This window comes from Canis aureus, chromosome 25, assembly GCF_053574225.1.
Source record: "Canis aureus isolate CA01 chromosome 25, VMU_Caureus_v.1.0, whole genome shotgun sequence".
Lineage (NCBI taxonomy): Eukaryota > Metazoa > Chordata > Mammalia > Carnivora > Canidae > Canis > Canis aureus.
The window spans coordinates 3,272,630-3,296,597 of record NC_135635.1 but is presented as its reverse complement, the minus strand read 5'-3'; the positions used below and the strand labels follow the sequence as shown (position 1 = coordinate 3,296,597).

Genomic DNA, 23,968 nt, shown 5'->3' with positions numbered 1-23,968 from the left:
CGTTTTGTTTTTGTTTTTAGTGCATTTGCTTCAGTGTGTATCTTTAGCATGATATCTAAGGCACAGAAAAGATGAGAAGACTTTCCAAACCACAACAAATAATTCTTATGGCTGGATGAGCTAGAGTGGAAACCTAGCAGAAAGTTGTATACAGTTATAGGTTAGTTGTATAGTTCGTATGGCAAGTATCATTTTTTCATGTCTAAGAGATTCATTCATATATTCAGTACCCATGCATGAATTCTCTACCTTGTGCCAGATGGGCATCATATTCTATATTCTGCTTGCTAAACTGAGAGATAGCAGCTGGATGCTATAGCCCTGCCTTTAATAAAGGGATCTCAGAGTCCAGTGAGAGGTACATATGTATACACAAAAATGACAACACTACATGAACTGCCCTAATCAAAGTAAGTGCTGAGTGGAGACACACAGGAAGGAAGGATAATTCTGTTTCAGAGATTTGAATGAGCTATCTGCAGAGAGGAGGAGAGGAGGTGATAGTTGAATGGACCTTAACGTATTAAAATATGGTAAAAAAAAAAAATCACCTGTTGGAAAAGGGAAGAAAGAGTAGTTTGGGTATAAAGACTGGCACTAGGAAAGGCAGAGAAGCATGGGGAAGACTGGATTGTTTCAAGCAGTGAATTTAGCTGTAATGAGAGCATGGAGTGTGGTTTGCCAAGACAGGATCCAAAGGTGGAGAGGCAGCTTGGAACCCAATGTGTGCGTACTAAGCTGTGTTTATTTTCTCCCACCTCCAGAGTTCTCACATCTGGCATAAGCTCTGAGGCCCATCTTGAGCCAGTGCAGCCATACAGGTGTCTCCTAGTGACTCTGAATACTTGGTTTACCTTATCCTACTGACTCATGCCAAGTGTGTGAATACTAACATGAACAGTAGCCCTCGGGTTTCCTTATGGACATCCCATGTTGGGAGCCAAAGAGCAGGAGTGGCAGTAGTCTGTGTTGGGCACGACAGCATCAGAATCCCATTCATTGAAGGTTTGTTCTATGCCAAGCACTGTAGTAAGCACTTTTGGTGAATCTTCATTTAATTCTCATAATCTGATAAAGTAGGTACTATTAGTCATTATCTCTATCAGTAAGAAAACTGTGTCTTAGCAATAAGTTGACAAAGATCATGACAGCTAATAAGCAATGGAGCTGTGTCTTGAATCCAGGTCTTTGTGGCCTCAGAGCCTCTATAGAAACCACTCTGCTCGGCTGCTTTCTAAGAGAGAGGAGAGCAAGAATATAGAATATTCTGGAATGTGAATACAGTGATTAGAGGAGTTGATATGCTTTACTTAACGATTGTGCATTTTGCTTTGCCCTAGAGCAGCTACAGTCTGTGTACCCTAAGAGGGTAAAGGGGAAGGAGATCAAGGGCAAGTTCATATTGAAGGGCAGTGAGGAGTGGCCATGTAGGAGGTTCAGAGCTGCCCGGCTCTAGGGAGCGGCGTGATGCTGGCTCAGCACGGAAGCAGCTGTGCAGTGCCTCAGTTCTGTCGGGAATGGCTTCCTGTGACCCGGATGTGGGCAGAAAGGGCGTCAGCTGCCCCAGATGTGGGTTGGAGGGCATGAGGTTACAGGGTCAAACCAAATGAGAAAGCGTATGCAGAAGCACCTGGCAAACAATAAAGCCACAGGTAGATGTGGCATCAGCAGCACCTTCCTCCAGCTTCACTTGGGAAAAAGACCATAACCGTAACCAGCTACTATGATCTCTGACACATATGTAAGGGTTTTCCTTTTGCCAGACTTACAGGTATTAAGTCAGAAAGATTTCCTTCACTGACCCAAGGATTGGGGGATTGGAGTGGATGACCTGGTGTAAACAGTATTCAGGATCAGAGCCCAGGAGACCTGGGCCCTAGTAGCTCTCAGCTCTGTAGTGTGAGTGTGAGCAGAGGTCTCTGTGCTTGGTTTCTTGCCTGTAGAGTGAGGAGTTAGATTTTTTGAAGCTTTTTAAAAATCACCTTATGATGTGAAGAGCATAGGCTTTGACGTTAGGCTGCCTCAGCTCAATTCTAAGTTTTGCCACTTAATAAATAACTTTGTGGTTTTAAGAAAGTACTTGACCTTTCTACTTCAATTTCATCATCTATAAAATAGTACCTACCTACCTCCTGGAGTGGTTGCCATGAGACAGGTACTGTATCGGCATCTTAGTAGGGTAGGGTGTTGGCCACACAGTAAATACTTCATGCTCAATGTTATTCCTCAGATAGGCTCATAGATACAATTGTTAATGACCAACAGCAATAAAAACATAAATATGGGACTTAGAGGTCTCTCTTGCCCGATCCTCTGTGTAGTGGAATAGAGACTTAGAAGAAGAGGGCTCTGTATATTCATAGAGCTACCTGGGTGGCTCAGTTGATTAAGCATCCAACTCTTGATCTCAGCTCAGGTCTTGATCTCAGGGTTGTAAGTTCAAGCCCCGTGTTTGTGGAGCCTACTTAAAAAGAAATAATATAACAAAGAAATAAAATAATATTTGTAGTTCAAATAGAAGTACAAGCCTAAAGGAAAAGAATTTGTCCATGTTTCATGTCCTGCTTTAGTTCAATGTTTCTAAAAGGCAGCTTAGGACCAGGATACAGGTACTGAAGAAATTCAGGCCAGTTGTGCCTTTGCTAGAGCCTTTCCTGAGGCCCATGGGACTATAATTGCGATTTCACTTGAGGGACCCACTAAGCAGATTAGCATTAAGAAAGGCATCTGGACTCTTCAACATGGTGTAGTCGTTTTGACAGTGCAGGTCATTTATTCCCCAACAGCTTCCTAGTCTGAAGTAGAATCTGTTTAGATTCAGTATTAGATTTTCCTTTATTAAAATAGGGGAACTTTGAAAGGACATTGATCTGTTGCCTACTATATTGGCTCCGTAGATCATTACTCAGAAGTGAATGCCAAGTTGCTATTGGTGGGTGGAGAGCAGGCTGCTGCTGTTGTCCCTGCTGTAGCTACTCTGCAGATCAGCTGTATTTGTATTACTATTGGATAGAAGGCTGTGCATGCACAATCTAAAACCAATAGGTAGAGAAGATTTGCCCCTAGTAAAAGTCCCCCAAATTAACCATTTATAATTAGGTGGGAAAGAGCTAACAACTATTATAAGTTAAATTGGCCAGTTGCCTCGTTCAGAAGAGGTACATAGGTCTGAGAGAATAAGATACATATAGGAGGTCGAGGCAGGCAAGAACTTAAGGCTAGAGAAGTCAGCTAAAAACAAGAGGGTCAAAAAAAAATTTTTTTTAAATAAAAATAAAAACAAGAGGGTCGGGGCAGTCCTAGAGATCAGAACAGTTAAGATCCGGTAGCCAGACTCCAGAGACAGTCATAAGTCAGTGTCAATAACAGCTCTAGCCAGCGAGACTCAAAGCATATTGGTTCCCAGCTGCCCTCTTGTAGATTGGCTCGCTCCCTGGGTCCCTCCGTGTCATCCGGTACCTGCGGCGTACCTTGCCCTGGGGGAGATGATGACCCCGCAAGGAAAGGGAGAACTTGGTTGAGGGGAGAGCCACTCTCCTGGGCCATGTGTCCACAGCAAACCAGGGGCTGGAGAAGAAACCTTTCTCTAAGAAGCTTTCTAGTCTGTAATATATTCCACCCCTGCACTGAGTACCCTTCTACGTAATGTCCTTTCATATTTTGTGCGCCCTTTATTATTTAAATCTATACTTTTTGTATGATTAAAAAAGTGAATCCAGTCCTGGGCAGAGGGTGATAAAATGCCATTAAATTGACTGCAATACTTTGGTACCTGCGTACATTTACTGTACTGCATTTGCAGCATGCTAGGATTTTTTTTAATGTGCTTGTACCTGGCCATGCACAATGTCCCTTCCCCTTATGGTAGACCCTGAAGAGAATACATCTTACCCTGAATTCCAGTGGCAAAGCTCCTCCATCCTGTGATCCAGGCCCCACATTGCTAATTAGAAATGAAATGGCTGTGCTTTTCAGAAGGTTCATTTTATGCCGGCATGACATATTTATTAATACTCCGTGCCATAACTCGTTAAGAGCTGTTCCACTGCTCTTAATGGGCCTTGTGCTCAAACGCATTCAATGGCTGTTATAAACTGATATTTCCCCTTGGGCAGTAAACCACAATTCAATTTCAATTTTCCTTTTAACTCATTTACTTCACAAAGATCTAATTTAAGACAGATTAGGTAAAATATTATTGGACTTCATGGACACCAAGTGATTCTTGCTTAAGACATATTCTTGTAAGAATCCAGAGCTTGAGGTCCTTCCCATTCTTCCTGGGTTTTGAAGAATCCAGTGTTGAACAAGGGATAAATCTCCTCTTCTGGATTCTTATCGGCAGGTTAATGATGATTACTGAGATTTTATTAGCCATGCATATGGCTTTAAAATACTTTATAAATTTTTTGGGCAGCCCCGGTGGCACAGCGGTTTAGCGCCGCCTGCAGCCCAGGGTGTGATCCTGGAGACCCTGGATCAAGTCCCACATCAGGCTCTCTGTATGATGCCTGCTTCTCCCTCTGCCTGTATCTCTGCCTCTCTCTCTCTCTGTCTCTATGAATAAATACAAAATCTAAAAACAAAAAAAATACTTTATAAATTTTTTAAAGTCAGCCCATCACCGGTCATCCCAATTTATTCTCTCCCTCCTGTTCACCGTTCTACTGAGAATGGGGCATAGAAGCAGGGGAGACAGGGCAGAGGAAAGCAGCCCGTGGTACAGATCTGCCCTGGGACCTCTCCATGCTGCCCCCTGCCACATACGTATAGTTTTCAGGGTGGTATCAAATGCTGTTGACCGTGAACCTGATGGAGTATCACATGAAGGAGCAAAATAACCAATCCATGAGAATCCTACCAAGATGTAATGTGAAAGAATAAATAATAATAGGCTTTCTCCTCCAAAGTAGGGCTTGCTGCTTTGTTGCACTTAATCTTGGACGCTTCTGCATATCTTCTAAATCATAGAATCACAGATGTCAGAGCAGGAAAGGGCCTGGGCACGCCCATCAGGCAGCCCTCTCTCTCATTTTTTAGATGAGGAAAATGAGATCCAGAGAGAGGCCGTGGCTCGCCCGGGCCGTACAGCTAGGAAGAGGCCAGCGAAGCAGGAGAACCCAAGTGTTTTAAGATGGGTGTTTCGAAACCCCACTGTTTTAGTGACATGGAAGATGAGCTGGTGGTTCCCAAATCCTTGTGAGCAGGGATTCCTCTGCAGCTTATTGAAGCCCGAATCTCTGGGGTAGGACTTGTGAATCTGCATTAAAAAAAAAAAAAAAAAAAAAAGCTACTCAGATAACTCCTATGCAGCCAGTCTGGCCTTGGCCCGGAACTGGTATTAGCATGTCAGAGTCCAACCAGCTGTGCCCCATGGGTCACATCGTCTCTGCCATTTGTTGTTGTATGGCCCATGAGTTCAGAAGGGTTTGTACGCTTTTAAATGATGATAGAAAAGTCGAAGGAAGAATAAGATTTTGTGATGTGTGAAAATTATATGAAATTTAAATTTCCTTGTCTGTAAAGTTTTATTGGAACATAGACACTCCCATATGTTTACGTGTTGTCTCTGGTTGCTTTTGCACCACAGCGGCAGGGTTGAGTTGGCTGTATGGCCTACAGAGCCTACTATGTGGCTCTTTACAAAAGAAATTTGCTGACCCCTGATAGATACTATGCTGTTTGACACGTAAGTAAGCACTGCAAATACCAGCTTCAAAAGGAAGATTCCTAAGCTTCGAGTACTTGTGTTAGTCCAAGCACCATCTTGTGTTATACTAAAGATGTAGTTAGGAAGAACTGCATATAAATTAAGCATATGTAAATCTAATTATTTTAATAATAAAGTATGTTTTATTATAAGTCTGCTACTGGAAGTATGGAGGATTCCTCTTCACTGCAGGCAGTTTATTTCTCTTTAAATAAAAAAAGATACCTTCTTTTTATACTTGATGGAGATCTAGGATGTAAATATTTAGAAAGGAGTGCTGATAAACTATTTTTACCCCATGTGCAGTATTCAATACCTAAATTAATTATGAAATTTCTACTTTACACATAAAACATTCTTAAAGCCTTTATACCTATAAAACTATAGGTTTTTAAAAAAGATTTTATTTATTTATTCATGAGAGACAGAGAGAGGCAGAGACACAGGCAGGGGGAGAAGCAGGCTTCACGCAGGGAGCCTGACATGAGACTCAATCTCGGGACTCCAGGATCACGCCCTGGGCCGAAGGCAGGGGCGAAACCGCTGAGCCACTCAGGGATCCCAAAACCATAGTTTTTAAACTCACCAAAGATCCCTACTTTCCTTGGCAACTCATTGCTTACTAATCCAGAATCCTAGCTGCCTCCTGGTTTTTCCTCAACCAAGAATAATTGTTACAGTTTCTTTATGTCTTCCTTTTCTTTTGCCTCTCCTCCTTGCCCCTCACCTCAGACATACGAGTATTTGTTCATTAACTGGGCAACGGATAGTTATTACTGTGTAGACACTGACCCTATGGTGGGAAGTACCTTCAGTGGTACCTCTAGACCTGTCTTTCCACCATGATCAAACTAAAAGATAAGAGAAATGGAGCACGCAGGGTACATTATTTTTAAAAGTCTTGTTACCTGTCTTCTTCTAAGGCAGGTGGGTGATTTTGTAAAGGCCTGGCCTGGTGGATTTTAGATCCTGGGACATGGGCCAGTGCTTCTTTCATTGCTGCTTAGGCTTTTATGTAGTGTACCCCAGGGGCTTGAATTTCTCATTCACCAGAGAATCCATCCCCCATACCAGTTTCATTCTCTGCCAGATTGCCACTAAACTGCCTCTCAACCTGGCACAGCAGAAGCTGTAAAGAGGCTCTAAACTTGGCATAATATACTGCTCTTTGCTGCATGACCTTTGATAGGTGGCGTCCCTCTCCTGTGCTTTTGTAAAATGCACAGAGGATAATAATCCCTCCTTCACCCATACTTCACGGAAATATGAGGTTGAATGAGGAGATATTTAAAAGGCTTGGCATTTTCATAGAGGGAGTTGCTATGGAAACCTAGAGGCGTACAAGTACTTCAGAGAGGGGGTTTCGGGAAAGTCCCAGGGTCTTCGTTTCTTTGAGTAACCAAAACATGGAAGACCCAGCCTTTGAACCTGTTTGAGCTTAACCCTAGGTCTACTGGTTCCTCTTGCTTTTAGGATTCAGCTTTCCTTCAGTCTGCCCTGCCAGAGACAGTACCCTCTAGTAACAGGAAAAACATTATCACAATACAGTCTCAAACACTAGGGATGGGGAATTGAGCATTTCCAGAATGTATGTAGCTCAGCACCAGCGCTGCTTTTCTACTGCGAGAAAAAGACATTACTGCCAGATTAGGAAAGGAAAGACTAGAAGAGGACAGGAAAGGATTTAAAAAAAAAAATCTGTCTGCAGCTGTTTATTGGGAGTACATGGCATGGGTTGAATCTTATTGGAACTGTGGGAAGAAATATGAGATTCCTGCCCTCTGAGAGTGTAGAATCTAGTTGTGGAGGTAACTGATGGGGTAGAGAGAGGGTTAAAAAAAAAAAAAAAAAAAAAGACTTAGAGTGGAAAGAAAAGCACAAAACCCAAGTATAAATAGGAGTTCAGAAAAGGGGGGGCGCCTGGGTGGCTCAGTGGTTGAGCATCTACCTTTGGCTCAGGACATGATCCTGGAGGCCCAGGATCAAGTCCAATATAGGGCTCCCTGCATGGAGCCTGCTTCTCCCTCTGCCTGTGTCTCTGCCTCTCTCTCTGTGTCTATCATGAAGAAATAAATAAAATCTTTTAAAAAAAAGAAGAGTTCAGAAATGAGAGAGCTCAGACTAATTGGGAATATTTCATTAAAAAGTGGGACCTCAGGACCAATTTAAAAATCGTGCTTCCTCTGTGGGGAGAGGGGATATGTTTGAAGAGCATGCAGGAAGGAGCAGCATCGGCACAGCGTTCTCTCTTCAGCAACTGATGGGTACATAGATGTTGGCGGTATCATTCTTTAGACATTTTTATGTCTTATGCTTAAATTTTTTTCTGTTTTGTTTTGTTGCTGTGGTGTTTGCTTTTTACTGAGGTATCACTCACAAGCTAGACTGTTCACCATTTTAAAGTGCTCAGTTCATTGGTGTTTTGTTCATGAGTTGTGCATTTGTCATCACTATCTAATTCCAGAACATTCTCGTCATTCCAGAGAGACCCCTTATCAGTGACTCCCCATTCTCCTCTCCATCCAGCCATAGGCAATGACTAACCAACTTTCTGTCATAGATCTGCCTATTCTGGGCATTTCTTGTAATGTTCATAGAATCCTATGGTATGTGACCTTTTGTGTCTGAATTCTTTTAAAGATTTTCAAGGTTTATCCATGTTGTGATATATATAAGCCTCCATTTTTCTTTTTCTTTCTTTTCTTTTTTCTTTTCTTTCTTTTCTTTTTCTTTTCTTTCCTTCCTTCCCTCCCTCCTTCCTTCCTTCCTTCCTTCCTTCCTTCCTTCCTTCCTTCCTTCCTTCCTTCCTTCTCTCTCTCTCTCTCTCTCTCTCCCTCCCTCCCTCCCTCTTTCTTTCTTTCTTCTTTCTTTCTTTCTTTCTTTCTTTCTTTCTTTCTTTCTTTCTTTCTTTCTTTCTTTCTTTCTTTTTTTCTGGGCCCAGATATCTTTAGTTCTCAAAAAGTTCCTCAAATCATTTTTTAAAAGATTTTATTTATTCATGAGAATACACAGAGAGGAGAGAGAGAGGCAGAGACACAGGCAGAAGGAGAAGCAGGCTCCACGCAGGGAGCCTGACGTAGGACTTGATCCCACGTCTCCAGGATCAGGTCCTGGGCTGAAGGTGGTGCTAAACCACTGAGCCACCCAGGCTGCCCACCCTCAAATCATTCTGAAGTTCAAAATGGAACTTTTGGAAAAAAAATAAAAACTAAAAGGAACCACTTTTGGATATTACTTTTCTTAATTCTATTATTTGACTTGGAATAAAGCTGATTTTTAAAAATTTATCAATAACACCTTACTGGGCACTCTTCAGATAATAATGTATATATTTTTATTGTGCTAAAGTATATGTAACATAAAATTTACCGTTTTAGCCATTTTTAAGTACACAATTCAGTGATACTAAATATCATGTTGTACAACCATCACCACTATCTGTTTCTGGAGCTTTTTCATCTTCCCAAAGGGAGACTTATACCCATTTAACAGTCTCTCCATTCCCCCTCCTCTAGCACCTGGTAAACTCCATTCTACTTTCTACCTCTATGAATCTACCTATTCCAGGTTCCTCCTAGAAGTGAAACTTATATATCTGTCCTTTTGTGTCTGCCTTATTTCACTTAGAACGGTGTCTTCAAGGTTCATCTGTATTGTAACATATAAATGGATCTCATTCCTTTTAAAGACTGAATAATATCGCATTATATAGTTAGACCACATTTTGTTTAATCATCCATCATTGATGGACATTTCGAGTTGTTTCTGCTTTTGCAGTATTTTGAATAATGCTTTTGTATGAACCTTCGTGTATGAGTTTTTGTGTGAATACCTGTTTTCAGCTCTCCTGGGCATATACCTGGGAGTGGAATTGCTGGGTCCCATGGCAGCTCTGTGTTTAACTTTTGAAGAACTGCCAAATTGTTTTCCAAAGTGGCTGCACCATTTTACAGTCTGCCAGTAATATGTGAGTGTTCAAATTTCTCTACATCATTGCCAACGCTTGTTCTTTTCCATGGGTTGTTTTTTTTTTCATTATGATCATCCTGGTAGGTGTGAAGTGCTGTCTCATTGTAGTTTTATTTGTATTTCCTTAATGACTAATGATGTTGAACATCTTTTCATGTGCCTAGTGTTTGTTTGTCTATCTGCTTTGTAGAAATGTCTATTTTAAAATTGGATTATTTGTCTTTTTACTGTTGAGTTCTAAGACTCCTTTTCTAGTCTCAATGCTAAGACCCTTCTTAGATTTACAGTTTGCAAATATTTTTTTCCCATTCTGTGGGGTTTTTTTTTTTTGACCTTTTAGATAGTGTCATTTGTTGTAAAAAATTTTTTAATTTGATGAAATCCAATTTATCTTTTTAATTTGGTTGCTTGTGCTTTTAGGTGTCACAAGTATGACACCATTGCCTAATCCAAAGATGTGAAGATTAACACTTATGTTTCCTTCCAAGAGTTTTAGATTTTAGCTCTTACATTTAGGTCTTTGATCCATTTTGAATTAATTTTTGTATAAGGTATGAAGTAGAGGTCTGATCCATTCTTTTGCATGTGGTCGTCCCACCACTGATTATTAAAGGCTACTCTTTCCCCTTTGAATTGTCTTGGCACCTTTGTCAAAAATCAATTTATGTAGTTGTATGGGTTTATTTCTGAATTCTCAGTTCTGTTCTATTGATAGATATGGTTATCCTTATGCTAATAACACAATCTTGATTACTATAGCTTTGTAGTAAGCTTTGAAACAATAAAGTGTGAGTCCTCGAATTTTTTATTTTTTGAAATTGTTTTGGCTCTTTTGGTTCCCTTGCATTTCTATACGAATTGAACGTGCGTTTTTCAATTTGTCAATTTTTGCCCAAAAAGGCAGTTGAAATTTTGATTGACATTGCTTTGAATTTGTAGATTAGTTGGGGGAGTATTGCCATCTTAACAACATTACATCTTCTGATCCTTGAGACCACTAGTTAAGGTCTTCTTTAATTTCTTTTAATGATGTAGTTTTCAGTGTATATTTCTTTTATTACATTTGTTACTAAATATTTTGTTCTTTTGGATCCTCTTATAAACGGAGTTGTTTTTTTAATTTCCTAATTTTGGGATTGTTTATTGCTACTGTATAGAAATACAACAGATTTTTTTTTTACAACAGATTTTATATGTTGATCTTGCATCTTTAAACCATGCTCAACTTGTTTATGAGCTCTAATAGTTTTGTTTATATGTATTCCTTACAGTTTTCCATATATAAGATTATTTGATCTGCAAATAGAAATAGTTTTACTTGTTTAATTGCCTTGCCTAGAACATCCAGTACAGTGTTGAATAAAACTGGTGAGAGGGACATCCTTGTCTTGTTCCTAATCTTAAGAAGAAGGCTTCAGTCTTATCATTAAATGTGATGTTAGCTATAGATTTTTCATAATGCTCTTTATCAGGTTAAGGAAGTTCCCTTCTATTTTTAGTTTGTTGGATTTTTTTTTTATATATAAAAGATTACTGGACTTGTAGAATGCTTTTTCTGCATCTGTTAAAATGATCAAGTGGTTATTGCCTTTATTTTATTAATATGTTGTATTACATTGATTGATTTCCACATATTAAACCATCTTTACATTTCGGGGATAAATCCCACTTGATCATGTCATATAATTCTTTTTATACGCTGCTGGATTCAGTTTGCTGGTATTTTGTTGAAGCTTTTGTGTCTATATTCATTGTGTCTATATTCAGGGATATTATAGTGGGTTTTTTCTCTTGTGATATCTTTCTCTGCCTTTTTTTTTTTTTTTAAGATTTTATTTATTTATTGGGCAGCCCCGGTGGCTCAGTGGTTTAGCACCTGCCTGCAGCCCAGGGTGTGAGCCCGGGGTCCTGGGATCGAGTCCCATGTCAGGCTCCCTGAATGGAGCCTGCTTCTCCCTCTGCCTGTGTCTCTGCCTCTCTCTCTCTGTGTGTGTCTCTCATGAATAAATAACTAAAATCTTTAAAAAAAAAGATTTTATTTATTTATTCATGAGAGACACACACACGTACAGAGGCAGAGACACAGGCAGAGGGAGGAGCAGGCTCTATGCACGGAGCCTGATGTGGGACTCGATCCCGGGTCTCCAGGATCAGGCCCTGGGCTGAAGGTGGTGCTAAACCGCTGAGCCGCCCAGGCTGCCCCTTTCTCTGCTTTTGTATCACGGCAATACTGGCCTTACAAAATGAGTTGGAAAGTGTGTCCTCTTCTATTTTTTGGAAGAGTTTGCAAAGGATTGGTATTAATTCTTTAAACATTTGGTAGAATTCATCAGTGAAGCCATATGGTCCTGGGCTTTTCTTTGTGGGGGTTCATTTTTTTTAATGCAAGGTGCAGGAGAGTATTTATAGTACAATCCCATCTGAGAGAAAGAGAGTCTTTTCAAGGCTATATCTGTGTGCTTGTATTTACACAAGAAGGTTCTGAAAAGATGTAAAAAAAAAAGATATATAAGCAGCAAAGGTTTTCTTTGGGTAACGAGATAGAACTTAAGTCTTCTGTGTCTTATATATAATTACAAGAATGTATTGCTTTACATTTTTTTAAAAAGCCTACTTAAAATGGCTGACATTTGACCACTTGCTCTTCTATCCGCACAGTAAGGAACTAGTGCTGTGTACTTGCCACTGGCCATATCTCCTTAGGAGCTCAGTCTCCTAGGCCCCTACATCTCCAGCTTCATAATCCTTTGTACCCCTTCTCTGTTTCTCCTCCATCAACACTGAACTACCTGTCCACTCCCTGAGAACGACCCACAGTATGTGCTACTGTGCCTCTGTACATTCTATGTTATTCCCTTTCCCTGCCCAGCCTTCACCCTTTATCTGCCAGTTCTTCCCCTTGTATCCTTGGAACCCCTTCCAAGTATTAGTTACCTTTCCTTTGTGAACACCTTTCAGCTCATTCCCTACCCAAGGGGAAAAACTCTCCCTCCCGCTGCCTCTCATACATCACACGTTTCTGTTATTGAACTTTGTATTTACCCTGCATCATAATTACTAGTTTACATATATATCTTCCCTAAAAGTACAATTTTATCCGATTTTGTAACCCAGAGTTTAGCACAAAATAGATGCCCAGAAGTACTTTGATTGAATTGAATTCATAAGACAAGAAAAGACATTCTGGGTAGGATGAGCAATGTAAGCAAAGGCCAAAGTTATAAGTTACTATAACATGTACTATTTGGCAAGACAGGAAGATTCATGGTGGGAAATACGGTTTAATGATTTTGGCAAGGCTGATCATGGAGACTCTTAAAAGTCAGAGTAGACTTGATAGGAAAATATTGGTGGGATGAAGAGTTCTTCTCACTAACTTCATGTCTTTGCTCAATTCTTTCTTCTCAGTAGGCTTACCCTGACCACCTCCTTTAAAACAGGCACCTCTCCATTGTCCCATCCACTGACCCCAACACTCTATGTCTCCCCTTCCCTCATCTTCCTCCTTTTCTCATAGCACTTACCACATTGTTTATCATTTACTTATTCGTTACATTTCTTTTATTTGTTGTCTGTCTTCCCCATTAGAATATAAGCTTCCTGCACCATGGTAGCCTTGTTCCCTGCTGTTTCCTAAGCACGGAGAACATTGCCTGAAACATAGTAGGGACGTAGTAGGAAACATTTGTTGAGTGAACGAATCCTAAATTAATGAACTTCGGTATCTTGTCCCAAGCTGGCAGAGGATGCCCTAGGTATAATTCATATGGCTTGTTTCTGAAAGAAAGAAAGAAGTTTATAGAAATGTACAAAACTGCTAAGACGGCGCCCACTGTGTATTATGTATATAATCTGGGGCAGGGGAGGGAGGGAGGAGAAAGAGAGTTACGGTGCCTTAAGGTCTCTTGCCTTAGAAACCAAATTGGGAAGTCAAAATTATAAGTACATTTGGTAATATAGGTTATTTCTTGCCTTTAAAAATGTTGCTGTGTGTGGTGTAATTCCCATGCTTTAACAATTTCTCTTTTTCTTTCTCCACAGACCTTTGTAGTATTAAACAGAGGGAAAACTCTCTTCAGATTTAGTGCCACGCCTGCCTTGTACATTTTAAGTCCTTTTAACCTGATAAGAAGAATAGCTATTAAAATTTTGATACATTCATATCCTTTTCTACAAATGTGGAGTGATTGCAGCACTTGCATGGTCACTGGTACATGTTTCTGAACTTTGACAACTGAGTTATATATTAAATATTTTATCAGTAGTGTAGTTGACTATCCCACCAGTCAGAAGTTTGAGTGAACTTACGCCAGATCCTGAGCTGAGCTTCAGCAAATTCTTTTTTTCCTATAGAATGCTATCATGGAAATCTGGAATTTTGTTAGTATTGTGAAGAGAGACAAATTAACCTGTACCTGAAGTCTTTTTAAAGTGCTCAACATTCACTAATTTTTCGTCTTGGGGCAAACAATTCAGTTCTTTAATGCAAATCCAGTATTGGAATTTTTGGAAGGCTACTTCTTGAGTACAAAGGGTTGAATGAATGCTTTAGAGATCTCCTTGAATATTTCTGATTTCTTGAGCAGTGAGTATGGAAAGTGTCTGAGATGGTTTCTCAGATTAAATGGCCTCCTTGCTGTAGAAGTTTACATCTAGACTGTAACCTTGACATGAGTCTTTTCTGGTATCTTTACTCCCCTTAAACAGAACATGACAATTTATTCATGTGGCCTAACTTGTATATCTTATTAATATAGGAGAGCATATGACAGATGAAAAATTATGTGATGAGTTTAGCAACTTTGCATAGTGACTTTAAATTTTATGGTTGGTATTTAATTTGTCAGTACCTAGTCCCTTGCTCCAAAGGATATTGTATTCTCTAAGTAGGAAGAGAAAACTGGCAGGTGCAATTTGGTAAATTGGTTTGTGAAGCTTTTGCCACATTTTAACTCTAAGAATTTAGCAGCCCAATTTTGTTTGGTTTATAAGTAACATAGTTCTGAAATCTAAAGGTTTATAAGGAATAAATAATTCAGTGGATTTCTTCCCCTTTTGTTGGATTAGAAGACAGTGCCTTTTTCTCTTCTAACCAGAACGTATTCTTATTCCTGGAAGAAAAATCCAGGTCTAAGAAGTATTTTTTCTTTTAAAAACTCCATTAGTAGAGTGAAGATTGTGAATGCCATTAGCAAGGGAGGGTGAATTAGCAATAAATAAGTTTTGGCTTCTGTGCTTCTTAAAGTGACAGTTTGAGTTTGAGTAACCCACAAACTCAACTCAAAGGAGTTTCTTTTTTCTCAGTAGTCAAGAACAGAAAGGACTGAGAAAAATCTTAGGTGAAACTAAAAAGGCAACAAAATAGCTTGCTATCCATAAACATTCCTGGGCATTTCCAGAGTGATCAGATAAATCTATCCCATTATCTAATTCTTAAGACTAGGGTGGTACAGATGTCCTTGAAATCCTTACCCAACCAGCCATGACTGGTTTCCCCAATTGTTCACGTGCCACCCATAGCAGCTGTTGCCTTGCCCGCTAACGACAATTCGGCCCTTTGGAGAACTAGGGAAAAAAGTGAACTGTTATGTTCTCCATCTGAAACTAACACCTAACATTGTGTGCCAAATATACCTCAATTTAAAAAAAACATTGCATGTGGATTTTCTAATAAGTAGTTATACAAAATAAGATAATTAACAATAAATGAGTACTGAATAATATAGGTTAGATTTAATATATTTTTTCTGGTTACTATGTATAAAGGTATTTAGAGGTTTATTCCATAGCTGAGGCTAAACTGGCAAGAGAGGGGACTGTTTTATCCAAAAGGAGTAGAGCAGTGACAGCCCTTATGAAAGAAAGAGAGTGGCTGTCCTGCTGTGTCCACCACAGTTCTCCGGTCAGGTGTGGATACATATGGCGGCAGTCTGTGTTCCTGGGCGCTTTCATTATCACCTCACCATTTCCTGGTCTTCTGTGTCTTGTCTCCTTCCAGGTTACTGATTTAATTCTCATGATACCCAATATGAAATATGTTTGCTTTCTCAGGAAGACAACAGGCCAGATTTTGTATTTTCTCCCTTGACTCTTTTCTACAGTATTTAGCATGATCATTATGTGCACTATTTTGACCAACTGTGTATTCATGACTTTTAGTAACCCTCCTGAATGGTCGAAGAATGTGGAGTAAGTAGCTCGTTTACTTATTTGTCTGCTTGCTTGTTTTAAAGATTTTTTTACTCACCGAATCTTGCTTTTATACAGTTTATCCATCAAGGAAGAAAAATGGTTTTTCCCACTCTTTACTTCACAGAGAGGGGGTGAGGATCCATGTGGAATTTAGGAAATATCCTTAGAAGTCAACTCTAGAAAGAGAAAGTGCACTCTGGAAGTTACTGCCCTTCACCTCCACTCTTTCCTGTGCTGGCCAGTGCCTTTGACTTGCTGCCCCAGGGCCATGTTGTGCCCTCAGTTAGTCCCTCATGGCACTGCCTTCTCCAACAGGAGGTTTCCTTTTTTTTTATTTTTATTTTTATTTTTATTTTTTTTACTTGTCTAAAGTTAAAAAATAGCTCTGGGGTCTCCTCACCTGGTTTCAAAATGATCACCTGCTAGATGGCACCCAGTACAACATTCCAAAGTTCTTGGTTTTATGTTTCGGTAAGTTTCCTTCAAAGCATCCCTTTCTCTTCCTGCCTTCCTTTCTTCTGCATTGGCTGTGCCTGTTCTGTTTAGTCTCTATTACTTGAAACCATATTTTAGGCCCTATTATCTTAAAAGATTCATTTAAAGTTTCTGTCTGTTCAGAAATTACCTCAAGCTCTCCATTTCTTTGACAGGTACACATTCACAGGGATTTATACATTTGAATCACTAGTGAAAATCATTGCAAGAGGTTTCTGCATAGATGGCTTTACCTTTTTACGGGATCCATGGAACTGGCTAGATTTCAGTGTCATCATGATGGCGTAAGTTGTCTGCTTACTTTATTGATGCTCTGGGTGTGATTATAGATGGGTGGTTGTATGCCTGGTTGTGTTTGTAAGTGTGCGTTTGTGGCCAGTTACAAGAGGAATTATTGGGTAGCCATATAAGGTCAAATGTGCTCATGCCTGTGATTCTTGCTTATGAGGGTGTCATGCACTTCACACCAATGATAGCATGTTTATATGGGAGAAGGTAAGCCAAGGCTTTACAGCTAGGGAAGAAAGTAGCAAGTGATTTTCCATTGACATGCTCTCATATTTTCTTCCCCCTTTTAACGCTGACCAACGTCTGCACGCTTATCACCATGGGCCCTTGGTGAAGACTGGAAATTTTTTAGGTGTGAATTTTAAGCTGAAAATCAGTTTCCTGGGTATGTTATATCTCATGCCATTTCATGAGGCTGCCCCAGATGTTGCAGACTTGAGAGCACATTTTAGAGTTAAAAAATGAGCTAAGGCATCCAAACTGGCCACTTCCAAGGAAGTCCTGACCAGAACTTCAAACTATTGCAAGAAAAGAGTATAAGTCCACATTACCATGCTAGCTGCTCTTGGTAATTTGTGTTGTTTTAACGATAAGCATGTATCTCTTTGGGAAACCTAACTAATGGTAGAAGAGTTATGGCAGACTTTATTATTTGTATTTTCAGGTGGGGAAGCACTTTGTGGTATGGTAGGCAGTAAGAGTGTTGTATAGATTGTGTGTGTGCATGCAGATGTGTAAGAGATTGAGTACGTTTGTGTATATATACGGGTCTGAGCATCAGAAAGATGTATTTCAGCTGTAAAATGTGAATGAAAGAATGATACGCATTGAATATTTGAAACTGAAACTTTGACTTTCTGTTATATTAAGGTAATTTCTAGTTTTCCAACATTATGAATACACACTGGTGTTCATTTAAAATTTAAGTGTCCTTGCTGGGCACAGAGCTGGTGATAAAATGGGCACTTAACACACTATTTGCTTTGATCCCATGATCATGAGCCCTGCTTTTGTATGTCACAGGTACTTCATCTCTAGGTGTGACTGCAAAGATATGCCTACAACTCTTGGATAAGTCATATATAGACATTTAGGCATTTTTGCCATTGTCAACTAGGGAGTTATTTAATGTAAACTTGTTTTTATGGGGCTTCTGCTGCAGAAATTTGCCTCCTTTTTCCTAAGAAATTGTTCACAAAGCTTGGGAACATAAGCCTTTGATACCTCCTGGCCTTCCTTTTTACAAAAAATAATGAATGGACCGAGAGTAGTCATTCTGATTGGGATCTGCACAGCACGATGCTGATTAAGAGAGTAAGCCCTCGGAACCTCCTGGTTGTATCAGTTCTTTCAAATATTCTTTTGACTTCTCCTTGCCCAATTGAAAACAAAAATGTGTTCTTTAAATGTTTATATTTTGAAATTTTCTTTTTCAACAACAAAGCAAATGAAATCATAGCTTGTATATAAGACCCTTTCTTCCCCCCATTGTCAAACCCTCGCCCAATGGTACCATTACAAGTTAACTTTGGTTTGATTCTGCAGGTATATAACAGAGTTTGTAAACCTAGGCAATGTTTCAGCTCTACGCACTTTCAGGGTACTGAGGGCTTTGAAAACTATTTCGGTAATCCCAGGTAAGATGGCCCGGGGTTGGTGTTAGGTGTTGGGTTAGGGCCCTGACGTGACGTATTGTACTTTTTGTTTTGTTGTGCTTTTGTTTTTTTCCTTCGGTGTTTGTGTTTGTGTTTGTGTTTGTCATTTGTGTCTGTGTGTGACCTCCCTTACTACAGATATGTGACAGAGTTTGTGGACCTGGGCAATGTCTCAGCGCTGAGAACATTCAGGGTTCTCCGAGCTTTGAAAACTATCTCTGTAATTCCAGGTGAGAAAATTTACACACAAAACTGACTGCCTCATCTTCTCTTTCCCTGCCATTCATTTTGTCCACCACATTCGAAACTGGCATTAGCACACTTGATATGGCCTTGCATTCCGCATGTTTTTCCTCAGAGACGTTCTCTGGAATGGCCCTTTGGTCGTAAGGCAGTTTCAGTGACAGCGCTTGCCAGGCATGCAGCCCCCATTCCATCCATGCTTTGAAAAAGCACGTGCTTAAAATTCACTTGGATCTTCCAGTATCTGAAAAAAAAATTGTCACGAAGCTAGCTGTCTCTTTGAACATAAATCATTTGCTTTCTGGCCTCATGGAATTACAGTAACTTAACATTCCCCATCATCCCATTGCTTGTGATCTCTAGGCTTCCTGTCGCATGGTTTGCTGATGGGATGTTATTCAATGAACTACACTTTTATTGTTATTGTGTTAATGGAATTATTTAACCACAGAAGAGACCTACCCTGTTAACTAGTCCAGTATTAGAGCCAAATTGGAGAGCCTTGGAGTTAGTGAAATGAACTTTAGTAATCACTATCACATCCTATTGCTGTCTGTTTCACTGGAGTAAGAACCAGTAGATATCTACCGTGTATATATTCAGAGGCCATTCTCAAACACAAATCCCAATGACAGCTTGTGCAGATGCCGTTAAAAACAGTCAAAGGTAAGATAACATCCATACATCTGAATGTACGGGCAAGCAAAAAGGACAAACCTTGAGAAATAAAAGGAATCAATCAATGGGTGGTTGAGAAGTAGCTAATCGACAATCTTTTTATAACTTTTGCCTTTTTCTTTTTGGTCCTGGTTGACCTAGCCCATTCATTGGTTCTTAACCCTTTGAAGGTTTTGGATCCTTTTGAGAATCAGGGAAAAGTTCCCAGACCCTGCTGAAACCCTCTGTGGACCCCAACTTGAGATCCTTAATTTAATTTAAATCCTTACTTCTAGGTAGTGCTTAACTAAAGGCTGTTTTTTTCTAAAGGCTGGTCTTGAAATCTGGAAGGAAAGATATTTTAGTTAGTCTTGCGGGCCTGAGGTATGTATACTGGCAGTAATGTCGCAGAAATCAAGACTGTGGTTGTGGACTGGACTTTGGTTGCATTCAGGGGCTCTCAGGGAAGATTCTCAGGGGACCAAGCTTTCCACTGCAGTTTTGTAGAAACAGGGACATGAAGAACAGAGGCATCCTGTTCCTCGTGTCACGTGGCTCTTGTGGCTGACTCAGAAATGTTCCTCTTTTCCCCTTTTCAACTTTATCTAAATATCAGACACAGAGAGAGGGAAGCACAAAGGTAGAGTGCTGGAGAAGGCTGACTTGGAATGTGGCTTTCTGAGAACCTCAAGGAAGGTAAACCTCAGTTTCTCCATTTACAAATCTGGGCTGTGAAGTGGGCCAGTCAATTTGAGCCCTACTAAAAATGAATTCCTTTATTGTTAGCAGTGGGAGCTTTCTCCCTATCAACTAGAGCCTGGGTGTCAGTTGGAGTATTATCTTCTCGGCAAAAAAAACTACAACCCTGACTTACCAAGATTCAGTTCCTAGCCATTTTTAAATCTGTTTGACAAAAAGCGAAGCTCATTCTCCAGGCAGCCTCATGCAGCTCATTGATGGTGGCTTAACCCTTAGGCAGGCCTTGTCTTATTTCTTCAAGCATCTGGAACACCAAATCCTTACTTTCATTTTTCCTCTACTCTCTATCGTCTCTGGCCTCTTTTAAATAGGATCCCATGTTTTCTGCTCACTTCCCCCAACATACTCTGCAAGGCATCTGTCTCTTTATGTTCTTGTGATCTCAAAACTTCTCTTCCAGAATTAAATTGGAAAGCTGCGTTCTGTTCACTAACTAGGGCAGCAGATGCTATCTCTGGTCTAGCTCTTAGCTTCTGTCTCTGCTGTATGGATAGCTTCTGACCACAGCCATTTCTGCTAGGTAACTCTTGGCTGGCATGACATTATTTATCTTTACTATTAATCTATCTATCGATAAATATATTTATAAACACATAGAATTCCATAAATGATTTTACTGTAGCAATTACTATCATAAAGAAGAAACCTAAACCCAAAGGAAGGGTTTGTATCAAGACTTAGACCTCAACTTCATAATTTGTTTTTTTTTTTTTAAAGATTTTATTTATTTATGCATAGACACAGAGAGAGAGAGGCAGAGACACAGACAGAAGGAGAAGCAGGCTCCATGCAGAGAGCCCGATGTGGGCCTCGATCCCGGGTCTCCAGGATCACACCCCAGGCTGCAGGCGGCGCCAAACCGCTGCGCCACTGGGGCTGCCCTCAACTTCATAATTTGAAACAGATTCCTGCTTCCTGTTTCTAGAAGCACTCCTATTGGAGTTGGCTTTACTTTTGTTTCTGTTTTTTTTAAAGATTTTATTTATTTATTCATGAGAGACACACAGACAGAGAAGCAGAGACACAGACAGAGGGAGAAGCAAGCTCCCCACAAGGAGCTCAATGTAGGACTCAATCCCGGATCCCAGGATCAGGACCTGAGTTGAAGGCAGACCCTCAACCGCTGAGCCATCCAGGTGCCCCTGGAGCTGGCTTTGTGAAGTTGATTGGGATGGAAAATAACTTTGAGGGGTAATAAAGCCAGTAATAGATCTCTGTCAATGATTGGTATAATTGATCCTTGAATTAAAGTGTGACTTTTTATGCTAAGTCCTTTTGCTCCTCATAATCCTTATAGAGGACTATTGCCCTACTCCTACCTGCCTGTTACCCAGGTCTCCTTTCAGGGTGAGAGCACTGTTATATGAGTCACTAGACCTGGTGCCATCTCTTGATTGGAAATCTCAGTCATTCTGACTCGATTGTAGAGCCAGGCCTCAGTCCCCTCTTAGTGAAAGCCATTGTTTTGCATACCAAGTTTACTCATGGATCAGTGCAGTGGAATTGGTACTCTCTTTGCCTTTGCCTGTTCCCAGTTTGGTTGTGGGCTTTTGCTGAAGCTGCCAGAAACAGAAGTGAGAGCAACCACAGAACTGACATGGGGCTGCAAGATCCCACAAAGCCTTCAGCAACTTTCAGGAGAGTTTTCCTTTCCCAGAGAACTCACACACTCACCTGGGCTGGTACTGCCCTCCCTCTTAGCACCTTTGGGAGATGTTCTTAATGTATCATGATGGTCAGGACTCCCAGAAGATGGGATTGTGCAGTGCATCAGTCAGCTCTAGCCTTTTGGATGAGAGGTGCTTTGATTTAAAGCCTTCCAGTGGCTTAGAAAAGACCAAACCCACATTCTGACCCTTTTTATTTGCTAACTGAAGACCTAGATATGCATGGTTTCCCTTTTGCTTCAGAGGCCTTGGCTTGAAGAACAATGCATACAAACTGCAGTTGCAGGAAAAGACCCTTTCTACATTTTCTTTGGTCCAGAATTCAGTGGATTCAACTTGACATTGAAGTATTCTGTTTAGAAATTCATGTCTTAAACTTTGTTTTCAGGGCGCGTGGGTGGCTTAGTCGGTTGATCGCCTGACTCTTGGTTTCGGCTCAGGTTGTGGTCTCGGAGTGGTGGGATCCAGCCCAGTGTGGGCTCTGTGCTCAGCACGGAGTCTGCCTGTGCCTCTCCCTCTGCTCCTCCCCCCTCTCTTTCTCTGTCTCTGTCACTCTCTCTCTCTAAAATAAATAAAATCTTTAAACAAACAAAAACTACGTTTTTACTTTATATTCATTTGGGGCCCGGATATAAAAATGAGCTGAGTGACTTTGTCAGAAGTTTCATTTTCTGCATGTTTGAACCACGTGCCTCAGGACTGACATCCCCAAAGAAAGGGCAGAAATCTCAAAGCAGGAATCTGAGGTTTTTCCTATTGAGTAGCATTTCATGGTGTAAACAAAACCATTTGGGACAGCCTCATTTGCCAGTTGCTTCTCATTTCTATCACCATTTCAGTGACTCCCAAAAAGCCCTGCTTCTCTGTTTGCCAACACTAGTTTAATATCATTTTGCTTTCTTTAGAGTTGTAATTTTTAAATTATTTTTCTCATTGATTTTTTTATTTCTGTGCTTTCATTTCAATTACTTTCTCTCCTTACCTGTGGTATCAGATAAAAAGCAGGAAAAATGATGGGCCCTTCCTTCTTCCCACCCCAGTATTCACAAAGAAAGCACTTTCTTTAGATGTATGCAGTATGAGTATGGCAATCTCTGCTGCACAATGAAGGGGGATAGAAAGTGTTTTCAGACTATATGTAGACCCCTTATTTCCTTTATAATATTCTAGTTCTTAATCCAATTGTTTTTGTATTTCTCCTTTTCCCATTGCTTCTCAGAAAAGATAACAAGTTTAACACAGGAGTCCTGAGTGGGGAAAACCCTGGAGTCTCACGGGATCCCACTGAACTACCTTTGGAAGCTAGTTTGAATTTCGCTCAGACTTTGTGATATAAATCTGATCTTGAGTAGATAAATCTACTGCCTCCAAATTTCTCCCAAATTATTTTTGATCTAAAGAACCTTCACAGGGCAGCCCAGGTGGCTCAGCGGTTTAGCGCCACCTTCAGCCCTGGGCATGACCCTGGAGACCCGGGATCGAGTCCCGCGTCGGGCTTCCTGCATAGAGCCTGCTTCTTCCTCTGCCTGTGTCTCTGCCTCTCTCTCTCTCTCTCTTTCCGTGTGTGTCTCTCATGAATAAATGAATAAAATCTTAAAAAAAAAAGACATTTATGGATAAATTGGAATGAACATGAAAAATAAAATAAAGAACGTTCACGAATATCATTGTGAGGCTGGAACCTGGGGCAGGAAAACTGACCTGGCACAGCTTTACCCTAGGGCTTGTCTGAACCAAACCAGATTTTGGGAATTAGGGAATTCTATTTCCCTGGGGTGAGAACTGCTCATTACTGCTCTTGAGACCTATTCCAATGTTAATTTTGTAGAATTAGCTCATGTTGCTTTGGACCAGACAGATTTCTCAACCTGAGCCACAAACTAGGAAATAGAAACTTACTTTATTTGTAATCTGGCATCACCACTGTGGAAGATTTTGATCCCAGTATGCATAGCTAATTTCTCTGGACTTGGCACATAAGCAGGCTTTGTTCGTTTGTCCAAGGGATTGCCGGACATCATGAAGGGTAACAGGAGGCTCAGAGGTGCTTTTGAATGTGGGGACTTCACCTGTTTCTCAGAACTCCTCAAATGTCCTGACTTCCTCTTAGTAGCAGACAATTCTGTACATCAGGTCCAGCTGTCTTTTCCTGATCTATAGTAAATGTGTTAACTGCTTCTGCTTAGACTCATCCCGGTGCTAGTTAATGTTAGCCTTTTCCAAGAGTTCTTGCTGTCCAATTTGCCCCCACGTGGCTTCTGTTGCACACTCTGTTGTGTAGGAGTCGTTTGAAGGAGCATTCTGCTCTGTTTGGGATAATCAGTTTTCAGTCA

The 23,968-nt window shown here is 40.5% G+C and overlaps 1 protein-coding gene across 5 annotated transcripts in view; it reads left to right on the top strand.

The window, feature by feature from the left end:
- Positions 1-23,968, top strand: part of SCN8A (sodium voltage-gated channel alpha subunit 8) — a 179,016-nt gene that overhangs the window by 66,185 nt on the left and 88,863 nt on the right. For 4 of the 5 annotated variants that reach the window (XM_077869992.1, XM_077869988.1, XM_077869989.1 and 1 more), the window contains exons 3-6: positions 13,721-13,840; positions 15,780-15,868; positions 16,522-16,650; positions 18,448-18,539. In XM_077869992.1, the coding sequence (XP_077726118.1) occupies positions 13,721-13,840; positions 15,780-15,868; positions 16,522-16,650; positions 18,448-18,539 (430 nt within the window). Of the gene's footprint in view, positions 1-13,720; positions 13,841-15,779; positions 15,869-16,521; positions 16,651-18,199; positions 18,292-18,447; positions 18,540-23,968 lie in introns of all 5 variants that reach the window. The other variant, XM_077869993.1, reaches the window with a different exon arrangement.